General features: G+C 37.8%; 1 protein-coding gene across 3 annotated transcripts in view; it reads left to right on the forward strand.

Annotated features, from left to right (window-relative positions):
• Positions 1 to 13594, forward strand: part of LOC109535411 (zinc finger protein GLI2) — a 66688-nt gene that overhangs the window by 20926 nt on the left and 32168 nt on the right. Inside the window, exon 1 of one of the 3 annotated variants that reach the window (XM_019901322.2) lies at positions 6711 to 6763. The exons of the other annotated variants lie outside the window; for them this stretch is intronic. Coding sequence (XP_019756881.2) covers positions 6720 to 6763 — 44 coding nt within the window. The 5' untranslated portion in view covers positions 6711 to 6719. Of the gene's footprint in view, positions 1 to 6710; positions 6764 to 13594 lie in introns of those variants that run through there. 3 annotated transcript variants of the gene reach the window in all.

Below are 13594 nucleotides of genomic sequence, written 5' to 3' on the forward strand. Positions count from 1 at the left end.
TCGCCTTTGATAATGTCCACCGCAGTTGTGGACGAAACGTCAGGAAGAAATTCCCATAGACCACGGCTTCAAAGCCCGGAAAACATTCCTAAAAGAGTAGGTACATGGCTTTTCTCTCAAAAAAAGTAAAAGGTCAAGCCGTTCCATTCTACTTTTCTTCTGGGACTCACTGTATGATTGAAATTTATGCAACGTTACGAACTTTACCACTATCGCTTTTGCAGCATTTCGTGTCATAATGTTAGGTGTGTAATGAGACACTTTCAATCAGTTCGTCACTTCAGTCCTGTTAGAACTGGCGTCTTCTTAAAAAATATAATTTCAGTTTCCGTTGAACTTATCAGGTTCTGAAACCCATCTATCGAAATTTATCCCACTCATAAAATCTTTATTTCCGTACTAATTGGTCAATTATTTTCGGCTGGACGAGCCAAAACACACACCGAGCCCCGCATTCTAAATCAGGCCGGACTTTCGGTCGTTTGGAACGGTCATTTTCGGTTTTTCTTCTATAGTGACTTATCTATCGCCATAAAACAAAATATACTGCGTTCCCAAAGATTAAGACGTTTGCTTATTTATGGTCTGCCATGAATAAGGTATTGAAGATTCAAAACACTTATCCTATCTGCGGCTGAGATCTCTCCTCTTGGTTACTCGGACTCCGAGAAGCTCGTTTCTGTTTTTTTATGTTAATCCGATCGGTTTTATTAAATAAGCGGGTTTATGCAACATTAACTGAAACGGCTCTTTGATTAAGTTGTGAGGAGCTGCTTTGGTGCTTTTTCAACTGCAGATTAAGTTGAAGCCGAAAACAATTAATTTTTTGTTACAATTGCCACTAACTGTGATGTTCGCGAAAAGAGTGTGTTGAGGGATGATCATTATTGACTTGTTGGTTCGAAAGATGTGACTGTCGTTTGTGCAATCAGGTGAACCTCCCTCTTCAATTTACACACAATGAGCCGCTGCCATTGGAAAACAAATGGCGGTTGGGTATCGCGGCGTCAATCGATCTGTTCGAACACGGATCGATCCGCGGACGATCTTTTGATCGGATCTTGCTCACTAATTGGACAAGATCGACCACGACTTTACATGGGCTCCGAACAAAACCAAATAACTTGCTTACGATTCGACAGCGATGTCAGCAGAAGAACATTTTAATGAACACACTGTATATGTGCATAGTGTAAAACAACAGAACTGCCCAATCATTAGTCGTGGAATAGATCCGAGCTCAGGACGAAAATGACGGCGGCTGATCCGCTTTGAAGTTGTTAAATGATCGCGCGATTGAGCAGCCCAGCGGGCGCCCTTTTTTTTATCAAAGCCGCGAAACAGACCAGAACTGGACTCTAGCGAGTTGTTAACCATCGCCGATGGAATAATTAAGAGGATTCCGTCGATGTGATTGCGGCTGCAGTTCAGATTGAAGCAATTGCTTTTTATGACCGTTGGGCGCCATTTTCATGCAACCAACCCAGGCCTTTAGGATTTTCTAAGGAAAAATTACCTTTTAGCTCATAAATAAACATCTCAAAGTGTCTCAGCTTGAAATCTAAGAGCAGTAAGAAGACGCGCATTTGTTTAATACACTGTAAAGTAGAAGCTGAATTTTATATCAGAGATTCCGTTCCGCCTTATTCATTATTTTGAATTTTTTTTAGTGCGTTTGTTTTCTTCGCAAACAGAACGTAATTTGCCCTACGGGGTACATCCAAAAGTGAATTTCCAACTTCACTGGTTTCCGCGAAAAAAAATTGCAAACTTAGGTATGCAAAGACAACCACAAACTTCTATGACAAATTAAAAAATCTGGAAAATACCGTGATGATGGTTCAAATTAGAAAATTCTACTATTTTGAAACAGGCTATGGTCAACAAAATCATCCATTTAAAAGTGACTAACACACAAGTAGGTAGGCTGGTTTCTGAATAAATAGCTGCTAAACTACGGCCTGCGTAAATTCGCGCAATATGCAACATTTCAAAAAATTCCCGAAAATGTCCTCAAGATTCTTTTGCAACAAGTACAAGAAAAACACTTTTGCCCTCTTGTACTTGTAGAATAAACTTGACCAGACAAAATATATGCGAGTGGGACGCTCGCACTTTGTTAAGTTCTGAATGGATGCCAAACGCCGGGCGGCAAAAACAAACAAATTTTGAAAAATTGTCAAAAAATGCCTGAAGATGACTGACGATCGAAACGTTGTCCATCCATAGAAGCTAGGTTGCGCCATAAAATGGATTAAAAACTGCCTGCCTCACTTGAGAAGTTATTGAGGAAATTAATTATAAACTCCTGCCTTAAACACGGTGGTCCCTGAAAGATATCCGATAATGACTCAAAATAGAAAATTCCTGAAAACTGGCTGATGATGGCGTAAAATTGAAACTTTTTACTTCTTCGACTGGTCTAGAAAAGACTTGACCCAAGCAGATACATAGAAGCAACTCGCCCACTTTTTTAGTGCCTGAGTAAATGAATGCCAAACTCCGGCCTGCAAAATCAAACACATTCGAAAAATTCTCAAAAATGTCCTGAAGATGATTGACAACCGAAACTTTGTCCATCAATATAAGGGACTTGGCCCCATAACTTGCATCCAAAAGTGACTGTCTCACTTGGGAAGTTACAGAAGAAATAAATGATAAACTCGAAGAAACCGCCATGAAAAGCAGTCACTAGTTTGATAACTTCTTGAAAGTTGCCTGATGATCACTGAAAATCGAAACGTATCCCCTTAAACACTTCCCTTATTGAACAATTTGTCCCACTAAATGAATGCAAAAAAACTATGTAGTTTTACTGGTTTCTGCTAAAAAAATGTCAAACTCCGGGAAGTATGAATAACTGCAAAATCTAAACGCAACTTTGAAAGTTTCTTTGCCATTAACTGCAAGTAACTTCATATTGAAATCTCCACTTTTATGTCGACCATGTTTGTTACATTGACCTAAAACTAGTTGTCCCCCCTTGTCCCCCATTGCTCATGTCTGAGTGCCCAAACAGGATTAGTAGACGCACAATGTTCCTTATTGTTGCCAAAATAACAGAAACTTTAATGTATGATTCCGAACTATTACCAAGCATTCTCTTCGATTCGATTTGTCCTTTTACGCATTCATGAGGCAAGTAAATGCTATTGTAGTCTTGGAAAACCGCATGTGTTCCTGGAGGATTTGTATTGTTTAACGAAAGAAGAAATTGGAAAATACTCTTCTTGGCCTAAAAGCCCAAAGAACTAACCAGTTTCAATCTATCCAAATAGTTTCCACTCAGCTCATTTGCTGAGAACATCGCTATCTGAATTTTCTCTTGAGTACTTTACTCTTTCCATCCCGCGTTGTTTAATGTTCTTCAAACTAATTTATTCGCAAGCTTTTTCAACGTGTGGTAAAAACCTTAACAACTGAGCGATATTATGGGAAAAGCTAAACACTTAATTGCTTTCGAGCGTAGTAAAACGGCAAAGAGCAATGAGAATAATGTTGTAAATCGTACGAACAAACCGAATCAATAATTAGCTGATTTACAACCGAAAAAAGTTTCCTATCTGTATAGATAATCGATCGCATCTGAAAGTGATATGAGCCGACTTTAAGAAAAAGGCAAAAATACCATTTGACCGGACCAGATCTGGGCTGGTTGCATTATGCATGGGCCTCGTCCAAAGAACCAGCTTCGAAGAACAAACGACTATTGTTATCGTTCAGACGGGCGGACAAAAAAGTCAGGATGAAGTTATATTTGTCAAAGATGTTAATTAGAACGTACATGTGAAACTCTAATTGACTCAACTCGGTTCAGTACTAATTCCATACCATCTGAGGTCATACCTTTAGCAACAATTATTTAATAATGTATTAATTACGCAGCTCGATCAAAGAGAATTCGCACGGCATCCGAAGAATCATTCCCATCAGCTCTGGCCTAAAAAGCTCATCAATCGGCGAAATTAATAATACAAGAATACCCATCACCGGTTACATGGTAATATTAATTACACACTTGGAAAGTTTGCAAACGAGCGTTTACCAGCCTGGGTTGAAACGTTTTTTGGCCCTTTAATTGGCCAGTATTCCGGGAACAATTTGCAGCGAAACGCGCCTTTTTTTTGGGAGGATCGAGCAATTAGCCGTTTAATTTTAACGAACTTAAAAGTAAGTCATATCTCATTGAAATGTGGATGCGTTCAACCAGAGCGAAATGTTGATGCATTGCACCCAGATGAAGAATTAGTCGGGGATTCCGGCGTCCGGGTTTTATTTGTTTTTGAATAAACTTTTACTAGTTGTTGAAATTGCAGCTTCAATTGATCCAGCCTCTGTCCTGGGACTCAACGGCCCATTTTCATCACAGTTTTATTCTCTTTTGTGTTTCCCTGAATTTTTAGTTGCAATAAGTTACATTTACATCAGTGCATTTTGTCTTCCAGATATTACAGAATGTGTTTGTTGATAGTACTCACTACTTTGTCTTCTTCCCTTCATCCTTTGCATAGGAATGTACTTAGTTTGTAAGTCCATCCGTCCAACTTGCTTTCTTCAAATACAATCACATTCAATTGAACCACATTCCAAAACCATTGAGACTCTAAACTCTAGAAGAAACTAGGAGGTTCAATATTTTTTCATTTTTCCAAAAGTGGCTGTTGCCTGCTCAATTCTTATTCTGGTTATCTGCATTTTCAATGGTTTGGTTTTATAGATTATGATTTCTTTAGGTTCGTTTAATGTGAGCATAAACTTGGTCTTTTGAGCACTTGAAACAAGTTGTTGGTGTTTTTTACCAGATCTGTCCATATTTTTCAGAGGAAACCAGAGCATCCAAAATCTGATGTTGCTGGTTATATTTTCGCTCATTTTTACGCGACTGCTTTCAATTCTAATGTATTTCCGATTGTTTTTCTGCAACTAATTTTCGAAAAGCCTTAAGCAGGTTTAATTCAATACTGAGAAAGAGAAGAAAATTATTGGAATTACTCAAACCTACGAAAATTTACGCTGTTGGCAAAAAGTGTTTACCAAACTATGAAAATTTTCATCATTTGGATATTCATATGCAGCTGCAATCAAAGCGAAACTTTTGGACCAAATTTAAACTTTTTTACTTTTTAACAACGTTAAATATCTTTATTTTAAAAAATGTCTGTTTTTATCGATGTCTTGCTGTTTACTCGAAAATATTTTATGCAAAGAGAACCGACTTGAATTGTCGTAAAAGTGAACTGAGAGCGCTCACTGAAAATCTGTTGAAAAACTGTTCATTCCAACCACCACAGCTATAAATGAACGACTTCAAATCCTGCTTAAAACTGAAACTTTAACCAGTGATAAGTGATGTTGTTATTAAGGCATGTCAAAACTACGCCAAGTTCTTCTCTCGAGGAGATAATTTAGATTTCCGAAGGCACCTGTGGATGATTAATTTTAATTTTTCGTTAATTTATCATCCGATGAGTGACGGCCCTCTTCTTAGACGCGCTCTGGAGGGAGCAGCTCTCTCGACTCGAGAATTCGTTTAGTAATTCTTTTTAATCGTCTGGCTGTTTACAAAGGAAGTTGGCTTTGGTGTCGGATCGGCAACAATAGATAAATCAATTCGAGTACTGTTATTCCATTTGAATGGTGATTATAATTTTTATGGTCTTTGTGATATGGCGGTTGGCGCATCCAAATATTTAGATAAGGCCAAAAATCGAACAGTGCCTACTTTAAATCTAGTGGTTCCTCATCGTTTTTGTGAGCAATTGTTGACTATTTTCGGATGGGAAAGTGCAAAATTAAGCAAGTGGGCGCTTTTGGGTAGCGTTTGTACAATGGTCAACTATAAAATGCTTAAACGGCTTTGAAAAGTTTGCGAAAGCCGATGGTCCATTCAGCATCCGGGCAATTCCGAAGGTCCGAAATGAAAAGCGCCTTTATTCGAAAAACTAAAAGCATTGCTGCATGATTTGGCAATATAGGTATCCATCCATCCATCCATCCGCGCCCGGGGTACCATCAACCATCAAGGTATTGTCCATCTCGAGATGAGCGTTCTTGCTTGGCGGCAACAAAGAAATCTTCGTTCGGATAATGACTTCATCATAAATGAGCAATTTGCCCGCCGAATGATGGTCATTATGCAACGGGTCTTGATCTTGAATTTCTGTTTTGTTTCGTTCGGATGAGGAAAAGCGTTTCGGTAAATTTATTGCTGCGATTATTCAACGGACGAGACGAGCCAGACTTGGTGGTTCATGGTCAGCTTTCGCTTTGTTTTGAGTCAGCGTTAATTACACCTTATAATACTTGAGAATGTACAGATAACATTGTATTTGTTGCGCTGTTCTTTAACAGTTATTACATATTTTCTGGCTTTATGCAAACCAGGTAGAGCTCAAATAAATAATAGATGTCACTGTCTATTAATTAGGAGTTTGCCAGGTAGCATTGCGTTTCTCTGAAAGCATTCTCAAGATAAATGTGAAATAAATCCGTCTGCAATTATCAGGCTTCTGGGAAACTGTCCAGAGTGGATAAATGCGAAAAAACCTAATTGCAAGTTGTGCAATTATTGCATTCTGGATTATATGGCAGTGGTAATCTTGGAAGATCTAAGACACTTAAGTATGTAGATTTTTTCAGCTTTGACAAGTGTTTGCTGGTGTTGTAAACACAGGTTTATTTATTTATTAAATATGGATTGTTTGTTTCAGGTAAGTGTCATGCTTGATACAGTAGGAAAAGGGTGCAGAATCGAAATCTCATGGTGAGTGTTAAATTAACTGAGACATTCTTCTCAAATCTACAATGTATGCAGAGTATTAAATCTGGGAAGTTTCATTGACGAATATCTTCCCTGAACCCCTTTTCGACAAGTCGTTTTCCTAAAAAGCATCAGCTCAGATTTTATTTCATCTGACTCATTTTTGTCACATTTTCCGTTAACGTTTTATGAGCATCCAATCCACATCAGTTTGCAGTCACTGTTAAAAGGCAGGTAAATTACACGCGGCGATGTTTTGGTCCAAAATTCGCTCTCTTCTAACCCAGTGTGTTCGTGTTCAAAACTTACCAACTTTGTAAAATATTCTCAATGATTCTCTTTTATTAGTAAAATGTTGAAAATGCGCTTAATCACTTGCATTGCTCAAAAAATATCTGTAATTTTCTTGTGCAAGAAATGGTCAAAAGTGGTAAATACAATTACTGGTTATTATTACTCAAATTTTCAAAATGTGATATTAAAATAAAAATATAAAATGTACCTACGGTTCAAAATTTGATATAAAATCACTTTTTCAAATGGAACACCCTATCGATTTTCGTGAATTCAGAAATATATATGGTGTCTAGATTGCGTTTTAAAAATCACAAATAGCTACAAATCAAAGTTGTCTTGAGCTGAAACGGCAAACAGACAAAAACTGTGAAAAAAATACGATATTTGGTGCTACTATAGATTTTAAAGAATTAAACTTTCATGCACAATATTATTTAAATAACTCCAGCGAAAAGAATCAAGAAGCGCGAAATCAGGCCTGTTAGGAGGTCATGGGATAAGATCAGCTCGTCCAATCCAGATCTCAAAAGTTTCACTAAAAAAATGCTTCCGGGCGAACGTTGTGGGGTGGATAAGATGTTTAATTCTTCATCTTCATTAACAAAAGTTGTTCTGTTTTTGTTCCCAGTTCGCAAAATCGTTTTTCAACATTCGGAAATGTGTTTCGAGACGGGGCATGTCTCTAAAAGAAGCGCGCATTATTTTATGTTCTCGCTGCCGATGCATTTTCTTTCTGTTGGTAGAATACACACAGAATATCGCATTGTTCATGGTAAGAATAAGACAAATTTGCTTTAACCTCAGATTTAAGAAAAATTGAATAATAATGACTTTAGTACCTACCAGTTTTCACAATTTTTTTAAATAAATAGATCTAGGGGTGTGTCAAGTTATGAGAAAACACCCTGTACAGAATGTTTGAGAAAACTTTAACTAAATCTAGTAATCTTCTCACTCGGTACAGGAGAATGATGAAAATAGGTAGACATGGATTTTAGACCATTTGAAGAGAACATTCTCCTAAATATTGGACCTTTCTATTAGGAAAAAGTCCATCCCTAATGCCTAATAAAAATTTGACTACATGAAAAATTCTAGGTGAAAATCTAAGGAATTTCGAAATTGAATATTAATCGAATACATGTTTTGAATATCTAGCCAACGAAAAAAGAGTCATTGAAGTCCATAAAAACATTAATTTGTAAACCGGGACAGGCGTATATTGATGGAGAAAAAAATTGAACAGCTGACTCAGTAAAAGACATATTTGATGGTAAAAATCAGGTAGAATCTGCAGACAGATGGAAGCAGAAAACGTTTGGAAATAGCGAAGAAACAAAAACTCTTTTTAAAAAAATTAATGAAGCACCTTTAACTGGGAGTGACTAGAAGTGATCACAGATTCTGGGTAAAAAATCGATTACTCCTGCATGGATGTATATTTTTGCTGCAAATTAGAGCACATTGAAGTGCCTGAATGGTCTGGTTGCTTCCACTGCTTTCTCCCAATATGAATGAATCGATAAGAACCATTGCCTTAATTGAAAATGGTGCGTGACCATAGCAATTGGTCTGAGGAGAAGGTCCATTGATCTATTTAGTTGATGAGTAGTCGTTCCAATTTTCCTAATTAAAGCAGATATACTGACTTATCTACTGAGGGCCTTAGGCAAATGAGTTCTCCATGCATCAGCACCACCAGTTATGTAGTTTTCCTTTGGTTCCATTGTTGGCCACTAATTGGACAGTTGCGAGTGAAGAGCCTTAACGATTTGGTAACAGTGAGCTCAGTGGTGACATTCGTCGAGTGTTATGATTCGTAAACGAAAACACGCTGTGGATACGGAAAATAAACAGTAGTACTGCCGTGGTTCGATAATGAGCTTTGGGCAGGTAGGTCGGTACGACCGGACGATTACCGCTCGTAAAAGAGGATAAATATTGAGATGTAAATTGGAGAGCGGCCCGGCCGTGTTAATGCGTGTGTTTGTGGAACTTGATTCCATAATAGAGCTGCATTCCAATGGAACCAGTGGCGTGCCGCTCCCCGCCCGAACCCATTCAACACTATACTCGGTTCGTGGGAATCTTCCTCGATGGTTCATTAGAGGTGATAGAATTGGTTTGGTCAAAGGGGCGTGCGCTTTTAATGAAGATAACGCTAAAGTGCGTGGTGGCATTAAGCTGGATGATGCTACGGGTGTTGAGGAAGATTGTTAGGAGAACGTTAATGAGCTCGTCCTTAATGCCGATTTTTTATGTCGTTCCAGATTAAGGCTCTGATGATTGACGTCAATTATCTCTTCTCATTTTCCTTCTGATTCTCATTTTTTATTCACATTATTTTGCCTGAATTTGGAAATTACCATTGATATACAAAACTAGATTATTTTGAACTCTTCAGTGGATTTAATAAAACCTCTGAGTAACGGCATTCCAAATCTGCTATATCACGCGGACAGATAAGCAAATAAAACGCAAACCCCGTCAGTTTCTGCACCTTTAGCTTGAATTCTGTTCGTCTTTCATTCTTTTTCTGCGTGGGTATTGCAAACATTGACCGATTAATCCAGGCACCTTAAACCAATTTTAAGAAAATATTTGCATATGCGGTTCAATAGATCGATGCTTCGAGCGCTGTTGGAAGGGAAGATTTGGAACTTTGAAGCACCATTGATTGTCAAGTAACCGCCACTGGGCTGCACTGGAGGCCCCCTTCTGCACAACCAGGCACACCAGAAAGAGAAGTTGCTGGAGCGCAACGCCGAATTAAGTTATAAAATTTAACAAGCAATTATTTTACTTTATAACTGGCCGTGGTCCTCCAACGACCGATGATTAATACGGCGAATCGTTGACACTCTCGCACAAGTGTGTCGTTTGTACACAAAAGTTGCTCGTACAAAATTATTAACTGCACTTTAATTGATGTGGACGGTGACGTTTTCATTTGAGATTCAATTTGTTCTGAATTGAGTCAAATAGGGTCAAATCGGGACAGTATGTGTCGGGGTTCTCGAAAATGCATTAGCCGAGGTTATCGAGAGTTGATGGATGCAATTCGGTGAAGATCCATTAGGAAGCTCGTAAAGGCGGGATGCAGCTTGATTGATGATTTGGAAAAAATGGTTCAATTTTAATTTGAACGCTAACCAAATTACATTTCTTGATGCGCCATCAGCGCCAGGGCGTGACTTTGCTCTACACGACCGCAGGTTAATAACTGGAAACTTTTTATGCAAACGGATATCAACATCAAGGATTTGAGTGAAATTCAACGTTTGTTTTCACCAATTTTCACTTCGGTTTGTTACTTAATCGCCTTTCTGTTACAATCAAATTGCCCCAAAGCGTTTGGGTTAGTAGCCCTTAAACAAGATGTTTTCATTCCTGGGTAAATTTGCTGTCTTCTATTGCTGCACTCGAAGGGTTTTTTTAAATTATCCTTTTTAAACTATCCTTAAATTTTATTTAAATTATAATAAAATTTATTCAAATGGATAAAGTTATTTAGAGATGATACTGCCGGTTCTGAGAAAAAACAATTTATCTCCTGCCCACTCATCAATTTTCCTTCTTGTACCTGGCTGGTTTCATTCATTCCATTAGTACAATATGATTTAATTTCGTTTTAGTCTTCCCTTTGTTCCAAATCATCATCATTTGCTTAATTCGTATTTGTTTCGTCTATTTTCATTGTTAAACGCATTTCAAGCTTTGGATTGAGAAAGTCCCATAGATATTCCCTTAAATTTGGACTATTTCAAGCCCTGGACATGTCTTCTTGATGCATGTTGTCCATTTATTGGCCAATAAAGTGGGCCAATTATTGAAGGTAACTAGATATGAGCGTAAATCGCACGATTTATTGCAGATTTAGAGGGTGTTGGAAAAATGTCTGTTAATTTTTCCAGTTATTTTTTGTTTTCTAACTGTGCAAAGATGATGTTGGCAGCGATTCTCAAAATAGAATGACAAGGAATTAGGGGTTTGGTTATTTGTTCTTTTAATTGTGTTTCAGATGTTGAAAATCTCTGTTGTACACAATAAGTTTGGCAAATTATTAACGAAAATTAGTCGCTGTTTTGGAAGCATAATAAGCAAAAAATTCGGTCCTTGGCTCATGTTCTATGATCTACACATAGTAGACACAAAACAACAAACTAAATTATTGAAATCTATGCTGGTTTTACTGAAATGGGGCTAATTTATTGTGAGGTACAATATAAGATGACCTTAAATAATTGGCCCACTTTATTGCCCAATAAATCGGGGAATAGTGCGTAGTGGAATACCGGCATTAGATTTCAATTTGTGGCGATTTTTTTCAAGTTCTTTCCAAAAGAGCCAGTTTTGCCATTCCGTTCTTCTCACTTCTGCTCCTCTTCAATTTACTCTTATCTTACTTCGAAACTATTCAACATTTTTTTGCATCATTACTAAACTCTTGATTCTTTAGTTAAATAGGTTTTGTTGGCTTTTTATTACATAATATTAAATGTGTGTTTTAGACTAGCAATTTGTGCATTTACACTTTTTAGAATATTTAACTTTGGATGTTGGTTTATATGTTGCAACTTAATCAAAACACCACATAAATGCGTCCTAAAAAATACTCATAATGCCGATTTTAAATTGCGAATTATCATAATTTTGCATCACATTGCGTCGCGATGCAATCGAAATAGCCACGGCGCAATACTGATGAGGTAAATATTTATTTTCCAAACATCGCTGTTGAATTCTTGCATAATGCTTGTTGAAAGTAAAAAGTGGCAAGTAGCACCAGAAATAAATTATCCGCATCTCGCCAACAGTTTTCAGATGGCTGCCGTACCGAACGCCCGTGCAAAATCCGAAAATATTGACGAAATTATCATCAGCAACCATAAATTCCTGGCTAATTTTTGCGATGAAATGGAAAGCAATTTAAGAAAATGTTAATTAGTCTACCGGACCCGCTAAATACCTTTTGGGTTTCGGATTACCGGTTGTTCGGTAATTCGACCCCGTGGTTGCAAAGTTTTTTCACCCGATTACCCGGTGTGGATCGGGTTACCAGCTTGGTGAACGATGGCTGTCGATTGCGATTTTATTACTGGACTTTCAATCAGGTTGTTTGTTTTATTTTCTAGTATTCTATTGGTTTTATTCTGCCTTCTAGGCTTTCTAGTGCTGCCCAGCACGATTGCTTGATGGTTTTTTTCCTTGTTGATTCTTGACTTGATATGATTATGGTTTGGTGCAATTACAGGCAGCAGGCATTAAATGAAACACGTTAACAATTCATGGTCGACCAGAGGGGCCCGATGGGTTTCGGAAAACGGCCGATTTTTTGCCGGCCAATTCACGGGACGATTAAAGGCTACCCAAAAAGGTATCGGCAAGCAGCTCCCGGTCCGCGGATTCCGCGCGATCTTCGGCTACTTTTTTCCGATTTTCGGTAATTGGCAAAATCGGACACGCATCGGCAATCAATCAGCTGTGGCCAATTTGCTGGCCGGGTCCCAATTAGGGCCTTTTTTGCCATCAGCTCAATGTGTCTATCTGTTACCTGACGGCATCCATCGCGTCAATTACCGCTTGTTTACTTTTGTGCAATATTCCATCAATGTTTTCCAACGTGCCGATATTGCAACATCTCAAGCTAAGAAATCATCTATTTTTTCAAGGAAATTTGGCTCATTTTGGTGCAAAAACAGAACTGGCTAGATATAACATTCTGCTGCCATCTGCTTCCTGATAAGGAACGAGTGGAATCGACCGTAAGAACGTGGTATTTTTTCAACTTTCTTTCGGTGGCATCGGTCTAATGCAGTGGAAGTGTTGTCAAACATAAATATAATCGAACATGCAAAATGGTCATGGATAGAACAGGGTATCATTCTTTGATACAATAACTTGGCTAGATACAAGATGCTGCTGCCATCTATTCCTTGATAAGAAACGAGCATAATATAGAAGAAGTATCGTTGAATTAAAGATGCGAAATGTCCAGAGGTAGAATAGACTTTAGAATTACTTGACGTTTCGCCTGCAGTCACGCCAGTCATCCTCAAACGTAATATACTCTCCTGCTGTAAGCAACATGTTAAGAGCGCTTACACACTTTGACTGCAGAAAAAACAGCGAGTTTAGTAAATAGAATTAGATCTACTGTCTAAATCTGGAAAGATGTGTTAAGACAAGAGTTATTTAGAGAACTAGTGAAGGAATCTTAGTTGAACAATCGTCGGCATCAATTATTCATTTTTTTTACCAACGAAAGGTAAGATAATTGTAGATATTAAACTCTCGATAGAGTTTTCTGAACATTTCTGAGCCTCAGGAGTGGATTTGACGAAGTAAACATCCGACCAGTAGAATTTTTATGGGTTGAGCACAAGTTGGAGAGTTAATTTTTTGATTTATCAAAACACTAGCTTATGTCAACAGATCAGACGTTTTTTTACAAACTTCTTTTTGGGTATTTTGCCTCAAAAATTTTTGTCTTTAAAAAAGACAGAATTTCCTCACGTCTTTTATTACAGATTGATA

This window comes from Dendroctonus ponderosae, unplaced genomic scaffold (assembly GCF_020466585.1).
Source record: "Dendroctonus ponderosae isolate FM_Combo_2020 unplaced genomic scaffold, Dpon_F_20191213v2 Dpon_F_20191213_8, whole genome shotgun sequence".
Classification (NCBI taxonomy): Eukaryota; Metazoa; Arthropoda; class Insecta; order Coleoptera; family Curculionidae; genus Dendroctonus; species Dendroctonus ponderosae.